We start from the raw sequence: 22,784 nt of genomic DNA, 5'->3' as shown, positions 1-22,784 counted from the left end.
AGACAAGACATTTGCTCCCACCACTCAACCCAGCTCCGCTTCCTGCATCTCAGTCTCAGTCGAGGTACCAGCATCCAGGACCTTGGCTGGGACCGAGATGCAGGAAGCGTTGGTAACTACACATTCTGTAAATCGTGAGTAAGTATCTTCCAGAGAAATGCTATAACCGCACAACTGGGAGAATGATCTCGACCCAGAGCCGGCTTAGCCATCATCGTCTCTGTCGTTTTCATAGCCATCTTACTCATTGCACCAGCAAATTGAATAACTAATTGTCATTAGAAAACTTATTAGAACAAGGATAACCTTCAGTGTACAACCGTCAGCACACAACATCCAGGGGGTGAATAGGCTCTACCACTATGGGACAGTTTAGTTGGTGCAACCTAAGACCATCTTGTTTTGCAATTGTTTTAGTGGCGTGAATCGTTCCTGAGTTGAAGGAATGAATTCGAGCCTCACGCTTATCACCTGTGGAAGGTGGGGCTTCCAGCGAGAGGCCGATTTCATTGGCCTTGTCAGGCGTGATTGTAGATCCTTCAACCGAAATTGAGAGTGCGACCCCCCCATATTCAACTAAAAACAACATGACATTCAGCCACCCTAAAATCTATTTCCTAATCAATACATAGCAGTTTCTCAGACAGCAGAGTGAATAATGAATAGCGTATAATCCATAATATGAGAGGAACCAGCCTGCAGCATCCTTGGCGGTTCGCACAAAACAGAGTCATATTCACAACATAGTAACACTATCAAATCTAAGTCTCACACATACATGGGTTAACCTCTTGCCCCAACCTTAGAGGGTGAGTACGGCAACAGTGTTTCAGAACTGTGATGTCAGCTCCTTGACATGGGTTTCACAGCTGGCTGCTTGTGTGAGGTGAGAGAGAGGGAACCCTCAGTGTGCTGGGTCCTGTCTGTGACACCAGTCTGACTCAGTCAGGGGAGTGGGGCCGTCTCATCACAAGGCCAGCTCAGTGGCCCACAGTCCCCACAGGACCTAGGCCAGTGCTGGGAGCAGCTAGTAAAGATCAGAGGGCTGGGGAGAGATCCCCGACCTGCCAACTACACACATCTAGTGGGAAAGTCCTGGAGAGCTTGCCTAGCTGACACTGCTACCCAACCATAGCCTTCATGAGTCCAAGTGACAGCTGACGGAGACAAGAGAATAATATACTATATATGGACTAATCAACTCACACCAGTGTGTATGTGCACACCAATCCCAATTCTGTCTTCATCGTACCAGCAGTCATATTTTAATTGTGTGTTTATAGGTTGTTTTCAAATGAGAAATTGGCCATGGAGCTGAGCTCTATTTCTGTAATGTATAACAAACACACCCTCCTAAATCAACACCCTTCCAATTTATAGCCTGCCCGCCGCTGACAGTTTCCTTATCCAGTTGGAGTCCTTCCAGACCAACCCGGAGTACCAGGCAAATTAATATAGCATTTCTATTGGAGCCATGTTGCTCGCAACTGGATGATTTTAGACATTTCCATGTTAGTCATGTAGACCAACCAAAAGCTCTGTGGACTAACTAATTACAGATGAACAAGGTCTAGGCTATACCCAAACCATAATAGCCAAACCATATTTTTATGTTTTGTTGTCGACCCTACATACATCACACTGAGCACACACACTGGTTGAATCCACGTCTTTCCAATAAAATGACGTTGAACCAACGTGGAATAAACATTGAATTGACGTCTGTGCCCAGTGGGATGGTACATATTTGATATGCAGAACAAGTCTGTTCCCAGTACCACCAATTTCACATGCTGTTAGACAGCAATCTGAAGCAAAATTAACTTGTTCCTGATCGTCTTAAAAAGCAGACTTAACACACACAGCCAGAGGAGCGCACAGTGGAGACAGTCAGTGCACATGAATTAGGCTGCCCTGTTCCCACAACGCTTCTTCCCTCGTCAGCTCGGTGTACTGGCTAATGAATTCCAAGCCTTTAGCTGATCTCACACAGACTATTTCTCTCACCGCGGGTGCATTCGACTTTTGCCAAGCTTGTTTTTAAGTGGCTTTAAGAGCAAAAACTAAAATCTCCAGAAGTTGGAGGCCAAACATAAACATTCCTGGGTTTTTAAACAATTAGGCTAATTCAAAAAAAGGTCTGTTCTGTGGTTTACTCAGTCAAAATAGAACACGAAGTGAACGGCTGACAAGGACACTTGTTCCCAGAGAAGAACATCATCCTCAAATAATTTATAAATCCAAAGAAAGCAAGCAGGGAATTCGAACAAAAAACAAGTACTAAAAGCCACAAAACACAATCCCCACCAATTCTATCTTGATTATGAGTGTCTATTGATTGTCAGAACAAACCTCTGAGGAATATCAAGGCAGGTCTGAACAACAAGCATCTTAAACCTCCTAATGTTAGTCCCTGGGTAAAGAGTTGACCAGATGATGTAGAGGAAAAGCACCACCCTCACAGACAATCACCTAAAAAAAGATGATAAACTCCCTCTGCTGGTCAAAATAAAAACAAAGCAACCCGCAAGAATTCCGGGGCAGTTTGAAAATAAAATCTAGGGTAAAAAACAATAACATCCCTTGCTACATCACATTATATGAACTGGTTCTGGATTTTTTTCTAGGATAAATATTAAATCCCAGGAAGAAAATCCCCACTGTACTCACTATTAGTCTGTATTATGATATTTGGACTTTCCTCAGGTTTAGTTTACCTCCCAAGTTTTGGAGTAAATCAAGTTATGTGCATAATTCATGTGATATTGAAGTGGTACAGTAGGTATGAAGCAAAACATGTTGTGTTCATCTCTTTGAATTCTAAATTATGTCAATGCGGACAGCAGATGAGATTTTCAGTTACAATTTTTTCAAGTCTGCCTCATGTTTCTACTCACCGAAACTGACCTCGGTGGTAGAATCCATCTGGGGTCTTTTTCTTCACCATTGAGCAGAGGGCCAGTCTGAACACCCTCTCGTTTCCAAAGTGGTGACAAGCGTAGTCAGAGTACAGCTTCTTTAAACCCTGGGAGACAACACAGACAGACATGGGGATGTGCACAATGTCACATCTGACCAGATATCAGAACACACCCATCCACCCTGACCCCACACAGTAACAAAGTATTCTCTAGGCTGCCTGTTGTCTGGTGGGAACGATAACACCAGCAGGAAATAGGTCATCCACTGCCAACAAACCGATAAAACAGGGAGCGTCCATCTTCCCCTCCTACTACCCCCCCCCCATATCCCTCCTCCCCTTGCCAGACCACTGTACATCGACTGCCATAACCATCATTCACTCAGCCAGGACGGTAAACATGTCACACAGTGGACCGCTGCTACAAATTCACTCAACCTGAGTGAATATCATGGTTCACAGTTTGATCAAAGGGCCTTCTTCCTGCCATGGGACAGTGACTTAGTATAAAGATACTGTTAAGTTTATAAATGGCTTACACTATCAAAGCATATCCAGACTATCACATCCAGCCGTGATTGGAGTCCCATAGGGCGGCGCACAATTGGCCCAGCGTCGTGCCAGTTTGGCCGTCATTGTAAATATGAATTTGTTCTTAACTGACTTGCCTAGCTAAATAAAGGTTCCATTTATAAAAGAAACTGTCAGGTATATTGTATTATTACAACTACTGATTTTCATTTCTAAGTCACTGAATGTGCATAATCAGACTTATTTCATGATAATCTACACATTATTATAATCAATGACATTATCATAAGGACTTTGGTCTTGCAGGGTAAATTGCGTAAATTGATATGAAAGACAGAATAAATACACACACACACTTGGCTTTGAATTCTCTAACAATCTTACCTACACAACCAAATAAGGTATCCCGCAAAGGCAGAAAAGGTTGCCAGTAAGAAGGGATAGTGAAGCTGCGCTAGATCTCCACACAGCTGTGTTTTCTCTATGCATATCGTTCCAGCAGGAGTGAGGAGGCTCACCTGACTGTGTAGAGGAGGAGTTTTGGACAGCTTCATGAAGGGAAGGTGAGAGCTTGAAGGCTTTGCGGTCACCAGACGAGATGCATTTCTCCTCAAACGTTTTCCTCACAAGACCTGGCGCAAATGACCAGAGACAGAGCGAGGGTGATGGGAAAAACAACAGCAGATCTATTTGTAGTTCAGGACCACGAGGGAGAGAGCAACTTTAAACCAGAGTGGTGTAAGACAAGGAGATAATCAATAGGAGGAGAGGGCGGGGGTATAGGGGTTAGTGGAAGAACACAAATGGCCAGTAAAAGACAGCAGCTGATAATCTGTTAGTGTCTCTATTTTAGGGAAGCTTTCTCCATCTAAAAAAGCACAGCCTCATTGAAAAAAGCTTGTAATATCTAAAAAGTACAAAATAATAAACATATCAGATTTGGATTATGCAAGAAAAAAAAGCAAAACATTTAAGATGCACTATAATACAGAATTAGCTCCACCATTTTGTGGTTGCTAAAATTGGAAGTAAGCCGAATTTCAGTTTGTGACAAAACAAACAAGTATAGTGTAGACAAACATTGTGTGAAATACATTTTCCATAACTACAAATAATTGTATTTTCAGCCGGTGCACAAAACTGAAAGATGCAAAAACTAAAAACATAGAAGAAGAAAAAGTGCCCATTGAACAGATCTACCGCTTCTTAGACTTGCTTTCAATGACAATAACTGATCTAGGACTAGAGCTGTTGTGGTGACCGTATTACTCCCAGTCACAAAGGCAAGTGAAGACAAGTGACCGCCAGTTAAGTCACAGTAAGTAGGCTTCTCCAAGCTCTGATGGTCATGAGCAGCCAACCAATCGTGCTAACTGCCTGGTACGCAGCCCTCTAATCACTGTGACATCAATGCAAATGTAATCAAAAATTACATGAGCCCATGTTGCGCAACATATCTATAGGCTATGCAATTACGTGATGGCTTCTATAAAAAATAAAGTATCCCATCAGCTTTCTATATCTCAACTTCCCTAATATTAAGCACATTGCTTTTCTTTACAACAGGAGTATAGCCTACCTGGCTGGCACAAATTAACCACGGGAAAGCTTCCTCCATTCGCTATTTAAGTGCATAGGTGACACTTATCTTTTCTCGCTACCTTTTCTCGCTTTTCTCGCACCTGTGAATGACGCCTAGCATAAAAAACAATGCCTTATATATTTTTTTAATTACTTTTTCGAATCATACGCGCACACCTCATGTAGCCTAGCCCATAGTCTTGATATGGTTTGGATCACAACTAGAGAACATAACTTCTTAAAATTAAGCACCTTAATCCGCTTTACAAGGGGTGTTGAGCCTGTGACAACCCTCCCACTCTGTCTGCTCGTACAGGATGTCGGTGGGCGGAGCCGGGAGGGTAGTCAGCAACATGGGACACCCCTGGGCTCAGGTGTGTTCCGGGTATAAATAAATACGCCTTTCCCGCATACATTGAAGAGACTCTCTCCACGCAGACACACTTGTTTTTAGTTGTGGCAATTTGGGGCTTCTTTGAGTTCATTTGTTATGGCACCTCTCAACACCATCTATATACACACACAGTTAATCATATAGTTAAGTTTAATAAATATATTTTGTTATGCCGTTATCTCAACGTTTTCTCCCTTTTTTTACGGGCTACGAGACAGTTCGTGACAAGCCTAACTGGCATACATAAGCAGCGAGTGCGTTTTAAAGTTTGGGGAAGATCATTGTCACCATAAAAATGCACCTTTATAATAAAAGTATTACATGCATAATTACATTTGCGGTCACTTCTGCTAATGGAACATTATAGCCTACTACAATGAGCGCATAACTGGCTTGTGAAGAAATACACTATTAGGCTATCAACATTTTAAGCTAAATGTTGTGATCTTATGCATACATTGCATAAAAAAGGTTGATGCAAGTGGTATTAAATTTGGGATCTGGCACATCCCACAGCTGACCCAGACTATGTTCGGAATATTTATTTCTCGCACAGAATGTCAACTTTTGTACTATGAGAGATAGTAGACTGACATAGGCTAGTGTTTTTGCTGTTCGTTAGGCCTACTCATCTTGTTGGCTGATGAAAAGTAAAATGGACAGTTAGTCCAATATCTTCAATATGCACCTCGAAATTCATAACTCCCTCACTAGCTTTAAGCACCAGCTGTCAGAGCATCTCACAGATCACTGCACATAGCCCATCTATCTACCTACCTCATCCCCATACAGTATTTATTTATTTATCTTGCTCCTTTGCACCCCAATATCTCTACTTGCACATTCATCTTCTGCACATCTACCATTCCAGTGTTTAATTGCTATATTGTAATTACTTCGCCACCATGGCCTATTTATTGCCTTAACTCCCTTATCTTACCTCATTTGCACTCACTGTATATAGACTTTTTGTTTTATTCTACTGTATTATTGACTGTATGTTTGTTTATTCCATGTGTAACTGTTGTTGTATGTGTCGAATTGCTATGCTTTATCTTGGCCAGGTCGCAGTTGTAAATGAGAACTTGTTCTCAACTAGCCTACCTGGTTAAATAAAGGTGAAATATATATTTTTTTAAATGTGAATTTGATCAGGTCGCCCAAAAAGTTACATTATCAGGTCCTAAACCAATTTAGGACCGATTTAACCATTAGTGTCACACTTGAACATAACTCAGAGAAAACATATCACATGTGGCGTTCCACAAGGTTCCATGTTGTGCAGTTCATACATAGTGATTTCAGAAAGTACTCAGATCCCTTGCCTTCTTCCAAATGTTGTTACGTTACAGCATTACTCAAATGTATTAAAAACATTTTCCCGCATCAACCTACAACCAATACCCCATAATGAATACCTACAAGTATTCAGACCATTTGGTATGAGATCCAATTGAGCTAACGTGCATCCCGTTTCCATTGATCACCCTTGATGTTTCTACAACCTGGTAAAATCAATTGATTGGACATGATTTGGAAAGGCACACACTTGTCTATATAAAAAAACGGTCCCACTGTTGACAGTGCATGTCAGAGCAAAAACCAAGCTATGAAGTCGAAGGAAGTCTGTAGAGCGCCGAGACAGGATTGTGTCGAGGCACAGATCTACAGGCATTGAAGGTCCAAGAACACAGAGGCCTCCATCATTCTTAAATGGAAGAAGTTTGGAACCACCAAGACTCTTCCTCGAGCTGGCCGCCCAGCCAAATTGAGCAATCGGGGGAGAAGGGCCTTGGTCAGGGAGGTGACCAAGAACCCGATGGTCACTGACAGAGCTCCAGTGTTCCTATGTGGAGATGGGAGAACCTTCCACAATCTCTGCAGCACTCCACCAATCAGGCCTTTACGGTAGAGTGGCAGCCCGCGTGGAGCTTGCCAAAACACACCTAAAGGACTCAGACCATGACAAACAAGATTCTCTGGTCTGATGAAACCAAGATTGAACACTTTTGCCTGAATGCCAAGCGTCACATCTGGCACCTGGCACCATCATTACGGTGAAGCATGGTGCTGGCAGCATCATGCTGTGGGGATGTTTTCAGCGGCAGAGACTGGGAGACTAGTCAGCATCAGGGGAAAGATGAACGGAGTAAAGTACAGAGAGATCCTTGATGAAGTCCTGGGCACTCGGGAGCAGGTTCCCAGACTGGGGCGAAGGATCACCTTCCAACAGGACAATGATCCTAAGCACACAGCTTTGGGACAAGTCTCTGAATGTCCTTGAGTGGCCCAGCCAGAGCCCGGACTTGAACCAGATCGAACATCTCTGGAGAGACCTGAAAATAGCTGTGCAGCGACGCTCCCCATCCAACCTGACAGAGCTTGAGAGGATCTGCAGAGAAGCATGTGAGAAACTTCCCATATAAAGGTGTGCCAAGCTTGTAGCTTCTTACCCAAGAAGACTCAAGGCTGTAATCGCTGCCAAAGGTGTTCCAACAAATTACTGAGTAAAGCGGGACTGAAACACATATTTTTAGCGTCGCTTTTCCTTAGGCTGCTTTTTAGTCATTCAGTTTTTAATTGTTATTCTTTAGTTTATCCTTTTATGTAGTAAATATTTAAGTTATTTTCATTGTTAATTCGATTATCCCCCCCCCCCCCCCGTGACGCACATTGCGTTGCATTCCATGTGTGAAATGTGCTGTATAAATAATTGATATTGCAGCTTAAATATTCATTTATGAAAGCATACCATTTAAAATGGCTAAAAACAATGCTCTTATACACAGATTGATTCTAAAATTGGCAGCCCAACTCACATCAATATACAGCTAGAAAGGCACGGTGAGTGACTGCAAAGACTCCGCACACGGGATGAAAGCAGGTGGAGGAGAATGGGAAGCGAGAGAGTAAGGAGAGGGGGGTTGGGTGGGGGAGCAGCAGCCGACTAGCAGTAGCACCCACCTGCGATCTGGACCAGTTTGACAAGGTTCTCTCCCTGGGCCAACTCTACAAAACGCCACCTTCCTGAAGTGTCCGATGTTGTGGAAGGGCAGGATGAGCTCTCGCCCCCGCAGCAGGTCCTGCAGTGATGCCTTCATCTGGGCCACTGCACACACTGCCCTGCAGTCAGCAGAGCACAGCATTAATCCCCTCCATCCCTCCCTCGCTCTCTCTCTACTTCATCCTCTTTCCACCACGGTCACACACCGGCCAGTCAGGCTAATACATACATTTACCCCTGCAGTATTTAGTGATGCAAATATACATTTCCTGGAATGTGTACACAGTCAGACATGTGTTGTTAGTCATAGGGAGATACAGTTCTAGGACTATATATTTAGTGGCTATGGAAGTTCAAGAAAGTGGAAGTGGTTACCTACATTGTGTTTTACTGTATGTTTTCAGAAAATACCACACTGCACTGAATATTTTCACCTATGGACAAATTATATTTTAAATCAGTGTTCTCTCTGCAAATGTGTAGGATAAAGCAACAGACAGAATATAGCTTCTGCCATCTATAAACAGAGGGTGGCTGTTTGGTTGAAATAAGTGAGATCAGCTGCAGATACTCACAAGTTTACTTCCTCTTGACTGGCCAAGTGGGTCACCAGCAGCGTGATGTGGAGACTGGCTACAGGCACCAGAGCCCGAGTGAGTCCGGAGTCCCTCTGCATCACCAGGGCCTGCACTGATCTGCACAAGTAGAGCATGCCATTCACTCTCTGGCCATCCAGTTCCAGCAGTTGCCTTGTGATCACATTTAAAGTGAAACAAGCAGTAATTTATTCCAATTATCAGTGAGCTCATGTGGAGAAACTTTTAAGAAATACCGCAAAATAAAAATATAACATTTACTTTTCAACAAACAAAAAAACAAATTCATAAAATTGTACTTTACGATTTGTGATGGGTATTGAAACAAAGTAGTTTGGACCTTGTGTTTTCTTTCTCTCTGCATCCTCCTCACTCTCTAACCAAACACCCACCTACCTCTCTTTCGCTTCTTCTTCAAATTGGCCTCTGGCTTGGTAACTAGGGGAAATGTAGCACAATGATTAGTGTTTTACAGGAGACAAATGTGTGATTCTGCTATTCTGTAGTTGGATTTGACTGCCCTTCTGTAAAACCAACCGCGAGTCAAGTCAACAATGCATTATTTATCGCCACTAGGCAGCTGGAGGAAATTTGAATTCAAGGGCAGCTGCGGTACAAGGAAGGTCCTTGCATCAATTGGCAACTACTACAAATAACCAGTCATTATAGACTTATTAGAGTTGGTGCCACCAGCATAGAGCCCTGTCATGGTAACTACTGAACTCATCCTCTCTATAAAAAGGTATGTTACAACCATGTTATATTAGTCTGGAAATGTTAATTTAAGTTAACCTAGATACAACTGCATACATAAAACGGCATAAACTGTTTACAGCCAAGGTTGTTCCATATTGCTGTAGCTGCGAATAGAAGTTCTGACATGAGATTGTCAGAGCATTCTGATGACTTGGACTTCTGTTTACTTCCACGTGGCTTTTGGGGTCTCTTCTTGATCCTCTTCAGTATTTCATTTTCTGAGGAACAAGGGGGAGATGATGACAGCATGCAAATGGCTAAGATGGATCCTCCAAATATCGCAGACATAATTTCCAACAAAAAGTGCGTCAAGACTCTGGGTGAATGTAATGAATATTTGAAGCTAGTGAACACAAGCTATTCCTTGAAAGTAGTTGAGCAACAGAAAAAAAACTGCTCACAGTAAAATGTATGGTCTGACTGAATGGATTATGTGTGTGACTCACAGGAGGATGCGGAGGGGAGAACGGCTCATAATAATGTCCAGTACGGAGTAAATGGATTCAAACATCTGGAAACCATGTGTTTGATACCATTCCACTCATTAACACGAGCCCATTCTTCCCAATTAAGGTGCCACCAACCAGCTGTGGTGTGACTCCACCCCATCCATTGTGTTGCTTTGACAACAACAAGAATGCAAAGTTTCTTATGATGCAGTGTTAGAGCGATGATCATAGAACTTCTGATATTAAGCCATGGAACTGGCCACCACCAAGACAGTACATAACAATATAATGTACTTCGATGAAAAAATATATATAAAAAAATAAGGGGGCTCTATCTGTTTGTGCAGCATGTCATCCAATGACTATGGAATGCACTTAACCTTTGATGTTACAGTGAGAAGAGAATGTTCTCACAATTCTCTAATAATAGTTATTTTTAAAATCTCATTTTAAATTTGTCACATGGGCTGAATACAACAGGTGTTTCACCTTACCGTGAAATGCTTACTTACAAGCCCTTAACCAACAACACATTTAAGAAAATATTTACAACAAACAAGTAACAATAATGAGGCTATATAAAGGGGGTACCAGTACCGAATCAATATGCAGGGTGCAGGTTAGTCGAGGCAATTTGTACATTAGGTAGGGGTAAAGTGACTATGCATAGATAATAAACAGCAATTAGCTAGTGAAGTTAAGTCTTTCAATGTTCCATTGAGGTTGGACTACTTAAATTTCACTCCTTGACAAGAGTCAATAGAGTCTCAAAGCCACAAGAGGGTAGAAGACATTGTAAACATTGCTTGTTAGGGGGATGTAGTTGCAGAAACAATGGAATGGTTTTGTCGACTTCCTCAATCGCTGTTCCAAATTACAATGTGGAAGACGAAGGTGCTGTTTTACACAGAGTCAATGAAAAGCTGTCGCGCCCCACCCGCAAACTTTGGAATCAAAGAGGCCAGGTTACACTCATTTAGCGCATTTCTGTGATGATAATAGGTTATATATATTTCTTACCAGGGGCGATGAGCTCCTTCACATTGCAGTGCAAGTGACTTTCCTCAGCAGCAACTATATCAGTTGATGGATCATGTGCAGGTGACGGCAAGAGGTCGTTGTCATGTTCCTTGCTACTCGTCTCGAGCTCAACAGCATAATCAGTCCCAGTGACCGACTGCATTCCAAAGAAGTTAACTGACCTTGAGGTAAATACAGAAAAGTAGAAACCGTTTTGATTAGCTTCCTTTGTCAAATTTAGCGTTCGGCTTCGTGCAGTTTGCACATTGATGTTCTCGGACTGCAAGCTTTCTGTGAAGCAGGCAAATCCCTCTAATAGATTTAAGAAGTGAAGTCTGAGCAGGACAACCTAAATGAGACTAACCAGCTAACTACATAGCATTTGGAGTAAGGATAGTTAACTCACGAGTGACCAGGCCATAGCATTCAGTCTTTTTATTACTAGCTAGCTAGCGACCTTTAGCTAACTAGCGCCTGTCATCTGTTAAAACACGTCTAATTCAAGTTAGCTAGTAACGTCGCTAGCAAACTGAAAGGCTAGCTTGGTAGAGAATAAAAACAAAATGTCCAGCATTTGTTTTCAGCATAAAGTTAAATGGTACTTTTTGCAGCAAACCTGCAAAATGTGTGCTTACTCCTAGCTAACATAACTCACTACACATGTAAACACAAGACTACGGATACTCAAAATGATCAAATTACATACGCTTATTACAAAAACAAACGTTAGAACCAGTTTTTGACAATCAAGGCAGCGTGTTACCTTTTATATTTGTTTGTCTGTAAACGGAACTGTAAACGGAATTTAAATTAGCTAGCTTTTTTATTTGACCTTTATTTAACTAGGCAAGTCACTTTAGAACAAATTCTTATATACAATGATGGTCTGGCAAAAAGCCTTTGTCGGGGACGGGGGCTGGATAAAAACATATATAAATAATAACAAATATAGGACAAAACACACACGACAAGAGAGACAACACTACATAAAGAGAGACCTAAGACAACATAGCATAGTAGAAACACAACATGACAACAACATGGTATCAACACAACATGGCAGCAGCACAAAACAGGGAACAAACATTATTGGGCACAGACAAAAGCACAAAGGGCAAGAAGCTAGAGACAACAATACATCACTCAAAGCAGCCACAACTCTCAGTAAGAGTGTCCATAGTTCACTCTTCAGAATATATAACATTTTCAAATACAGATGTAGTGATGTTGATTAGTAACCTTCACTTAGCCCAATACTTGAATGGAGCCTAACCTTACTGTTACTGCTTATTAAAGTACCTTAGCTACCGTATGTTATTTTCATAGGTAGACTGGCTCTGGCAGCCAAATACTCAAACTAAATGTGAATCGATTCTCAATTGCAATACGGTTCTAGAAATATAAAGCCCACAACTTTCATATCACGCCAAAATAATTTCACAAATGCAAAATGCACAATTACTGTACAGTTTTAAACAAAGATTTATAGAAACCCTGGATTACTAATGCTATGTATTGGCTTTGAAGCCAACGGTAGGCCACATTGGCAATCCTCAGAAAACCAGTCCTCCATAGGAATGAATGGAATTCTACAGTATTTCATTTAAATGTTTCAAGGACAAAATTACATGTTTTCAAGTATTTTTGTTGTTGTAGTGAGGACAGTAACATTAGTACTTTCAAAAAAAGTCTACCTTAATGAAAATGTTTTTCTATATATTTTTATTTAAATTAGTATATTTAGCTCACATTATATAATTTAAAAGTAAGCATTAAGGTGTCTGTAATAGAATGAACATGGCAAAAACAAATGTAGACATTAGTAAATACATTTCTATAACTTTTTTTTACAACGGCGAGGGAGTGCCAAGATGGAAGCGCAGTTGCTTCAAAACAGCATACCTGTTGTCAGCTAGTGTGTGTGTGTGTGTATATAAACTGTATGTGTGTGTGTGTGTGTGTATATATACACTGCTCAAAAAAATTAAGGGAACACTAAAATAACACATCCTAGATCTGAATGAATGAAATATTCTTCTTAAATATTTTATTCTTTATATAGTTGAATGTGCTGACAACATAATCACACAAAAATTATCAATGGAAATCAAATGTATCAACCCCATGGAGGTCTGGATTTGGAGTCACTCAAAATTAAAGTGGAAAACCACACTACAGGCTGATCCAACTTTGATGTAATGTCCTTAAAACAAGTCAAAATGAGGCTCAGTAGTGTGTGTGGCCTCCACGTGCCTGTATGACCTCCCTACAACGCCTGGGCATGCTCCTGATGGGGTGGGGGATGGTCTCCTGAGGGATCTACTCCCAGACCTGGACTAAAGCATCCGCCAACTCCTGGACAGTCTGTGGTGCAACATGGCGTTGGTGGATGGAGCGAGACATGATGTCCCAGATGTGCTCAATTGGATTCAGGTCTGGGGAACGGGCGGGCTAGTCCATAGCATCAATGCCTTCCTCTTGCAGGAACTGCTGACACACTCCAGCCACATGAGGTCTAGCATTGTCTTGCATTAGGAGGAACCCACGGCCAACCGCACCAGCATATGGTCTCACAAGGGGTCTGAGAAGAGCACATGGCGAGCACATGGAGAGCTGTGCGGCCCCCCAAAGAAATGCCACCCTACACCATGACTGACCCACCGCCAAACCGGTCATGCTGGAGGATATTGCAGGCAGCAGAACGTTCTCCACGGCGTCTCCAGACTCTGTCACATGCTCAGTGTGAACCTGCTTTCATCTGTGAAGAGCACAGGGCGCCAGTGGCGAATTTGCCAATCTTGGTGTTCTCTGGCAAATGCCAAACGTCCTGCACGGTGTTGGGCTGTAAGCACAACCTCCACCTGTGGACGTTGGGCACTCATACCACCCTAATGGAGTCTGTTTCTGACCGTTTGAGCAGACACATGCATATTTGTGGCCTGCTGGAGGTCATTTTGCAGGGCTCTGGCAGTGCTCCTCCTGCTCCTCCTTGCACAAAGGCGGAGGTAGCGGTCCTGCTGCTGGGTTGTTGCCCTCCTACGGCCTCCTCCACGTCTCCTGATGTACTGGCCTGTCTCCTGGTAGCGCCTCCATGCTCTGGACACTACGCTGACAGACACAGCAAACCTTCTTGCCACAGCTCGCATTGATGTGCCATCCTGGATGAGCTGCACTACCTAAGCCGCTTGTGTGGGTTGTAGACTCCGTCTCATGCTACCACTAGAGTGAAAGCACCGCCAGCATTCAAAAGTGACCAAAACATCAGCCAGGAAGCATAGGAACTGAGAAGTGGTCTGTCATCCCCACCTGCAGAACCACTCCTATATTGGGGGTGTCTTGCTAATTGCCTATAATTTACACTTGTTGTCTATTCCATTTGCACAACAGCATGTGAAACTTATTGTCAATCAGTGTTGCTTCCTAAGTGGACAGTTTGATTTCACAGAAGTGTGATTGACTTGGAGTTACATTGTGTTCCCTTTATTTTTTTGAGCAATATATATATATATCAGTAGTTTTAACCGGTTTTTATCAATTTTGAACCTGAGATTTTTTTTTCATTGACATGTTTTTTGGCAGCCTTCGTCCATTACATACATTACATGTTTTCAGGGGGCATGGAATAACAGGTGGTCCTTCTGTCTTCTGTAAACACATACTGTAACATGGCGATATGGCCTCATGGGAACATTAACCCTATAAATGTGTGTGTCAAATTAACGTTTCGTTTTTTGGAAATTATTTCTCTCTGATATGAAAGATTAGGACCTTAAGCGTCCAAATCCGTACTGCAAGAGATGCGTGTTAGTGTTCAGACCGAGCAGCAAGGATCTGAACAAAAACCCATACAAAAGACGCCTTCATCCAATGACTCTGATGTGTAATTTAATGGAACTGATTCATGATCAGGCGTTAACCTTCACTGTGCTTTGACACTGTTACTGAAACACAGTGTTTCTGTTAACTGATACAATAGCTAAATGACAATGGTGTGAGGTGATTACAATATTGTATAGACAAGGTATTTACAAGATAATAATTTTCCTTCAGCTAAATTCAGAGCACTAATTTTGAAATTTTAAAATTTTGAAAGTTGTCAATCACTTTTCTGTGCCTGAGCACTGTTACTTCCTGAAAACAAATAGCCAGCAGCAGGTGGTGATAGAGTATCAGTATATGCCTGTTAACCTCAATTAGACTAGGCCACACCCATTCTTGTAACAGAAGACCTCAGGACATGGTAACGCACACATGCTGTGTAGATGGCCTAGTGTACAACCCCAACCCAGTCCTAGAACAAACGAGACACAAACTAGATAGAATAGAGTTTTTATAACTGTATGTCGCCTTTCTTCGTGTATTTAAATAACTGTCAGGAAAAGACTGATTAAATCAATACATAATATACACCCTCCTGTAATAAAGACAGAAGTCACACACGTTGAAGTGAAGGGCAGATCTCTAAACAAGCCAGCAGTTTGTCATTATGCAACATTGAGCTTATACAGTATTGAAATATTACATTAAAAAAGTTTAATTAATGTTACCTTTCCATACAATCTTTTAAAAGTACACCACGATACTTCTTCCTTGTTCACCATCCTCTCCCCAGGTAACACCTGTATTGTTTGCGGAACAAACAATGCCTTGAAAAAAAGACTCATGTATGTTCTTCTCTCTACCGTTAACGCCTTTGTTTGTGTTTTGTGACTACACCACTGGATTTGGTTTCAGATTGTGGGGGAGATACCTGCTATCACAAAAAGGGAACAGGTGTAATAGCAGGACCAGTTTGGTGACTCGTTCTTTAACCGAACAGAAGCAGACAGGTGAAAGCCTGGAGAGTCTATCTCCCCATCTTATCTCTTGGTGCCTATATGAATTTAAGTACACAATCTCTGAGGTGAGTGAGAATCTGAAACGCCTATATTTGCTCACAGTTCCTTCATCCAGGATATGTGTACCACAGGAACATAGGCTCTGGTTACAGAGCATGTTTTGTTGATAATTTTTTCATAGTAAATAGAATAATGAAAATTGGGGTGCAATGTTATACAACAGCTATCATTCATAGAACCACCATATTAAGATGTTTTACATGTAAATTGTAGCTGTGTGTGTGTTTCACAAAAATCAAAAAACCTCTTCTTACACTGAAATATTCTTGAAATGTACATAATCATCTCAAAGGTGTTTAATTGATTGTGGTATGTACTGAATGTCAGTCATTAAAGGCATGTACGCGTGCAGTCATAAAACAGATTATAAAGTGGAGGATTACAATTCATGGCATTTGAGACATTCAATTGGCTCCACTGTCAGGCACCTGTACCACCGCAAAGTCATCCTGCATCATGGAATCCATTTATGACATTACAGAGAGGCTATTGCATGAAAACGTTATGAAGAGAGCAGTTGCTGTCAACTCAATCATCAGTCAAACACACTTCCTTATAAAGTCATCTTTTTAACCAGGCTGGCTGTGTTCAAGACTCTGCCCCAAGATAGCATCAACAGGATTTACGTGCACACAGAGTGAGAGTCACTGCTCCAAGTATTTTCTCTCTCCCTCTTAATCCACTGTTTCCTTTAACACTAGCCATCCTCATTGGTCAGCAGTAAGGAGACCTAGATGTACTGGAATTTGCCACATCGAAGGCGAATCTGACATAGCTCTTCTACCGTTGGTGATGTTATTAACCTAGAGCAACCTCTTTGCCGTCAAAGAGTAAGCAGCTAGGGTATCTTTTAATACACTCGTTTTTTTAAATGGATTTTATATCTACGGGCCAGTTGGTGGATTGTGATAATTCTTCTAACTAATCCCTTGGGGTAAATCTGTCACCATGTTTTGAGATTTGATTAGAAACAACAATCCTGGGGGGGTAACAGAGGACAGTTTGATTCCCTGGTAGTATCACAGCACATATCATGCTAATCAATGAACTAGGATATATGTCTGTAATTGATTATTTGTGGTTTAAACAGGAAAAGCACTATTGAGGTACATAATTTCTTACATCTCATTTTAAAGTCTACAGTATATGGGTGTGATCTTATGTTGCACAACCTCTGAAAGCATATGAAACTTGAAAATGAAAATTAATTATAGGCCTAATTCTCCCTTTGCTTTTATTTTGCACATGGATCACTTGGAATGAATCGGTGGATGTCCCTCTCAACTGTGATTATGATCATCTTCTACTGGTGAGTTGGATGTTACTTTTACTTTTATGTGTAAAGAAAGACTTGTTTTACATTTGTGCTTTAATCCTATTTGATATTTACCTTTCAAAACCTTCTGCCAAAATGCATATTTAAAATGTGATTCCTCCGTCTATTTTATGTATTATTTGGTTGGCTGAAATTAAGATGTTGGTTTTGGTTTCATCATGGTTTGATGTTTAAGATGCAGGCCTTTTGACATATGACCCTATCACATGACAGTGTTGTGAGTGTCTTTTTAGACCTCAAGGGCACAGTCCTGTTATTTGGTACAGCACAGTAGCAATGTACTAGTAAGTAACTTAATGTACCTTGTGCAGTAAGTACTAGCATGTCAAGGTTATAAACAAAGACAAGGCCATTGATCCATTTCGCTACAAACATACAATAAGAGGCAATCAATGCATTAATAATGAACCCTCAATCTCCTAGACTTTAATGGTATCTATTGATCCTCAGTGCCCACAACCGAATATCTGCTCTGTAATGGATATTTGATGGCAAGTGAAAGTGCTAATGATTGTTTTGTGTGTGCTGCTGCACTACCCTGCAGCAAGGTGGTCCATTCTTTATTTGTTTTGCAAAGTAAAGCTGTTGATATACAATACCAGTTAAAAGTTTGGACACACCTACTCATTCAAGGGTTTTTCTTTATTTGTACTATTTTGTACATTGTAGAATAGTAGAAGACATCAAAACTATGAAATAACACATACAATCATGTAGTAACCAAAAAAGTGTTCAACAAATCAAAATATATTTTATATTTGAGATTGTTCAAATAGCCACACTTTGCCTTAATGACAGCTTTGCACACTCTTGGCATTCTCTCAACCAGCTTCATGAGGAATGCTTTTCCAACGGTCTTGAAGGGGTTCCCACATATGCTGAGCACTTGTTTGCTGCTTTTCCTTTACTCTGCAGTCCAACTCATCCCAAACCATCTCAATTGCATTGAGGTTGGGTGATTGTGGAGGCCAGGTCATCTGAAGCAGCACTCCATCACTCTCCTTGGTCAAATAGCCCTTACACAGCCTGGAAGTGTGTTTTGGATCATTGTCCTGTTGAAAAACAAATGATAGTCCCACTAATCGCAAACCAGATGGGATGGCGTATTGCTGAAGAATGCTGTGGTAGCCATGCTGGTTAAGTGTGCCTTGAATTCTAAATAAATCACAGGCAGTGTCACCAGCAAAGCACCATCGCACCTCCTCTTCCATGCTTCACGGTGGGAACCAAACATGTGGAGATGTTTTTTTCCCTACTCTGCCTCTCACAAAGACACATCAGACCAAAGGACAGATTTCCACCTGTCTAATAATCCATTGCGTGTGTTTTTTGGCCCAAGCAAGTCTCTTCTTATTATTGGTGTCCTTTAATAGAGTTTTTTTTTGCAGCATTTGACCATGAGGGCCTGATTCACGCAATCTCCACTAAACAGTTGATGTTGAGATGTGTCTGTTACTTGAACTCTGTGAAGCAGTTATTTGGGCTGCAATCTGAGGTGCAGTTAATTGCTGATTTCTGAGACTGGTAACTAATTAACTTATCCTCTGCTTCAGAGGTAACTCTGGGCCTTCCTTTCCTGTGGCGGTCCTCATGAGAGCCAGTTTTATCATAGCGCTTGATGGTTTTTGCGACTGCAATTGAAGAAACTTTAAAAGTTCTCGAAATATTCCGGATTGACTGACCTTCATGTCTTAATATAATAATGGACTGTCATTTCTCTTTGCTTATTTGAGCTGTTCTTGTCATAATATGGACTTGGTATTTTACTAAATAGGGCTATCTTTTGTATACCAACCCTACCTTGTCACAACACAACTGATTGGCTAAAACGCATTAACTTTTAACAAGGCACACCTGTTAATTTAAATGCATTCCAGGTGACTACCTCATGAAGCTGGTTAAGAAAACCAAGAGTGCGCAAAGCTGTCATCAAGGCAAAGGGTGGCTACTTTGAAGAATCTCAAATATAAAATAGATTTTGATTTATTTAACACTTTTTTGGTTACTACATGATTCCATATGTGTTATTTCATAGTTTGGATGTCCAAACTATTATTCCACAATGTAGAAAATAGCAAAAATAAAGAAAAACCCTTGAATCAGTGGGTGTGTCCAGACTTTTGTCTGGTACTGTAAGTCATCTGATGCTGCTGTTGTTGAACTTGGAACACATTACTCTGTGATACTAAATTGGGCCTATTTAAAAAATATATGTTTAGTCTGTTCAGATAAAAATGATCCTGTGTTGTTTATGCTCCAAATTGATTTCCAAAAGAAACTTAAAGGCAATATTTCAACCAATTATCATTGGATACTACTGTAAATGGAAAATCATTTCAATTACAATATATTTTCAGTAGTGGGAGCCACTTCACCACCCCAACACAACATGCAAATAATTTTAGGCCACCAATAGAAAACGCCGACATTTACAGACTGGTGGAGGAATCAATCACAATGCAGTCTCTGATACTTGTGAAATGCCCAAGCCAATTAAATTGGAGAGGCACATGTATTATTTTTTTTACTGGGGGGAGTTAGTGTATTATCGACAGTTTGATTTTCTCAGACAGATTTTGGTCTGGGAATTTCAATTTTAGGTTTATCAGAGCACATTTTCACGAGACCACGTTGTAAAAGCTTTTCTTATTTCATCTGAACTGCATCAGGTAAGTTGATGTAATGTTATGGTGCTACCTAATTTGCACACAATTGGTAGAACGATAAAGTGAGGTAAACAAATCAGTTATTTTAAAACGCTACTTACATGATTGTAGCCTGCTAGATAATTAGCAATGCTATGTGGTAACGTTATCAAACATTTCAAAATTGTTTTCGCTTGTAACTAGTTAACTGGTAAGCTAGCAAGCCATGCAGTTAATAAACAAACTTTTTAAAATATATTTTTTTAAGTATTGGAGCATCCCCAACTGTTCCTTCCAAATAGGCCTTTTTTTCTTGGTTGCTTGATAATGTTTAACGTTATAGACACCTTTTTTGGATGTTAATTACCGGCCGTAACGAGTGTAAATGATGATACCAGTAGTTGCTCAGCGAAACTCCATATTGGCTGATCAACAAAGGTATTTTGACACTATAACGCGTGCCGAACTGGTGAATGGGAGTTTGAATCAGAGCTTTCTTTCTGGGCGTTAGAGTTCTCAGGCAGAGATACTGGTTCAGCTAAGTTAGCTGGCTAATTTTAAAATCAATGAATGTCAATTAGCTACTTGGTTCTCTCAAGTGCTACCAAACAATTTACAAAATACCGCTTGCTCGCTAAATTTGACTAGTGTATCATTCGTGCCGTAACTATGTAAACAAGGGGTCGCTAATCCACAATAATTTTGTAAAACCATCTGTGCATTGGTTGCGCCCGCCCCCGTTACCTTGTGTTGGAAACTCCTGCAAGTTTCTCTAGCTGACGTTAATAATTGTCGATTTCACTATGTGTTTCAGGATATGCCCAGCTATATTTTGGTTTGCTAGGTTCAATTTCAGTGGAGTAAATTATACCAACTATATAGCTCGCAGAGAATTCTTAAAGCAAGAGTGCCAATGTTAGCAGCACAACTCACGAGCGGATACTGCACTTGTTACGTCAATAATTTATGAGATTGTATATAATTGTTGCTAGTTAGCCAACGTTAACTACAATCGGCTTAAAAGTTGGAGTTGTTAGACATAGCGCATTGAATAAACAGGTTATCAATTCGTGACTTGGATTTCTTTAGTGACTCCCTCAAATCCTCATAGAATATTTCGAAAGTAGTCATGATTGCAGAAACGGCATGTACGGTCAGCGACCCACTGCCACAGTGTTTGTTTGATTTCACTTGCAAGGCAGAAAGCTAGCGAAGTTAGCTGATTACAAACGCTATGCTTTCCAAAATGTCCATGTGTTACATTGTGTATAGCAATTGTTACATTGCTCTCTCACTGGCACACATTAAACTTTGCGTGTTTGCAGGAGGAGAGTGTTTGATGTTAAATTGTGCTCTATAATGCCAGCAAGCATTGGGCCTAAACATCAGTTACAGTATACTCTTGAGATATTTATGATGAGATGCAATGTTAAGTCATGCTTCATGACTTGTCAATACTTCCGCCTGCAAATTACTTGCAAGGTCATTTGTTTGAAAGGATGAAAGTGAACACAGTGCCTCATTGTGGCTTGTTGTGTCAGATGGCCTAATGAGACATGGTTAATTGTTTGGGGTTGCTTATCTCATAATTAGAAGGTGGGTAGCATGGCAGTACACTGGACAGTGAGTTATTGTGTGAAGCTGCTGATGCAATGTCAGAGAGGGCCATAGGTTTGGTAGTTGGCATATTGAGTGTAGGTGGGTTCCCTGGTTAAATTGTTCAATAGTCAACTATTTGAGTTTATTGAGCTTTATTAGTAAATAAGTCTAGAATTCTCTTTTAATTAACCAGCAGGGATAGACTAGTTCACTTACTAGAAGAATGCCATGTTCCCGTGGCACAGAGTTGAAAACGGTCTTCATGGCACACTTAATTGTTAAACCTTTCAATGGGTAGTTATGGTACAACAAATTCTGTTTTTTGTTTGAGGCTTTTGGGCCACACCGGACACAATCTAGGAGAAATACAGACCTGCTTGAGGTAACTTGGGCTCCAGTTTGAATCCTAGAGCCGACAAGGGTAACATATTATGTGCCCTTGAGCAAGGCACTTAAACTGTGATCCTGGAGCAATTAGGGTTATGATGGTTGACCCTGGCTGTGACCCCACTCTCCGCGGGTGACTCAGGAAGAGTTAGGATATGCACAAATCACATTTCCAATTCACACATGAATACACACTTGTACATGTGTGAAATAGGACGACTATAAGCACCCACCAAATGATGTATTTGTCGTAGGGAATTGATGCCAATGCTCCTGCAGCTTCAAGATTTCTTTCTTTGACATACTGTACCAGTCAAAAGTTTGGACACACCTACTCATTCAAGGGTTTATTTTTTTAAATGATTTTCTACATTGTAGAATAATAGTGAAGACCTCAAAACTATGAAATAACACAAGGAATCGTATAGTAACCAAAAGTGTTCAAAGTAACCACCCTTTGCCTTGACAGCTTTGCATTTTCTCAACCAGCTTCATGAGGAATGCTTTTCCAACAGTCTTGAAGAAGTTCACACACATGTAGAGCACTTGTTGGCTGCTTGTCCTTTACTCTGCGGTCCAAACCATCTCAATTTAGTTGAGCTCGGGTGATTGTGCAGGCCAGGTCATTTGATGCAGCACTCGTCACTCTCCTTGGTCAAATAGCCCTT

General features: G+C 41.0%; 2 protein-coding genes across 12 annotated transcripts in view; one reads left to right on the top strand and one right to left on the bottom strand.

Moving 5' to 3' along the window:
• The window catches only part of LOC139415094 (A kinase (PRKA) anchor protein 7), a 32,865-nt gene extending 21,432 nt beyond the window's left edge, over positions 1-11,433 (bottom strand). The window contains 8 exon segments of the mRNA XM_071162905.1: positions 2,908-3,025; positions 3,970-4,020; positions 4,022-4,083; positions 8,391-8,442; positions 8,444-8,549; positions 9,006-9,125; positions 9,423-9,464; positions 11,252-11,433. Of these exon segments, the coding sequence (XP_071019006.1) occupies positions 2,908-3,025; positions 3,970-4,020; positions 4,022-4,083; positions 8,391-8,442; positions 8,444-8,549; positions 9,006-9,106 (490 nt within the window). The 5' untranslated portion in view covers positions 9,107-9,125; positions 9,423-9,464; positions 11,252-11,433.
• LOC139415091 (protein 4.1-like) overlaps positions 11,105-22,784 on the top strand; it is a 106,275-nt gene continuing 94,595 nt past the window's right edge. For 8 of the 11 annotated variants that reach the window (XR_011634936.1, XR_011634935.1, XR_011634933.1 and 5 more), the window contains exon 1: positions 20,025-20,154. The gene's annotated coding sequence lies outside the window, so the exon portion shown is untranslated. Of the gene's footprint in view, positions 11,440-15,985; positions 16,155-17,395; positions 17,459-20,024; positions 20,155-22,784 lie in introns of those variants that run through there. The other 3 variants (XR_011634937.1, XM_071162902.1, XM_071162893.1) reach the window with 3 other exon arrangements.

The sequence above is a fragment of the Oncorhynchus clarkii genome, chromosome 8 (genome assembly GCF_045791955.1).
Source record: "Oncorhynchus clarkii lewisi isolate Uvic-CL-2024 chromosome 8, UVic_Ocla_1.0, whole genome shotgun sequence".
NCBI lineage: Eukaryota > Metazoa > Chordata > Actinopteri > Salmoniformes > Salmonidae > Oncorhynchus > Oncorhynchus clarkii.
Note: the sequence above shows the minus strand (reverse complement) of the source record. Positions and strands in the feature narration are given on the sequence as shown.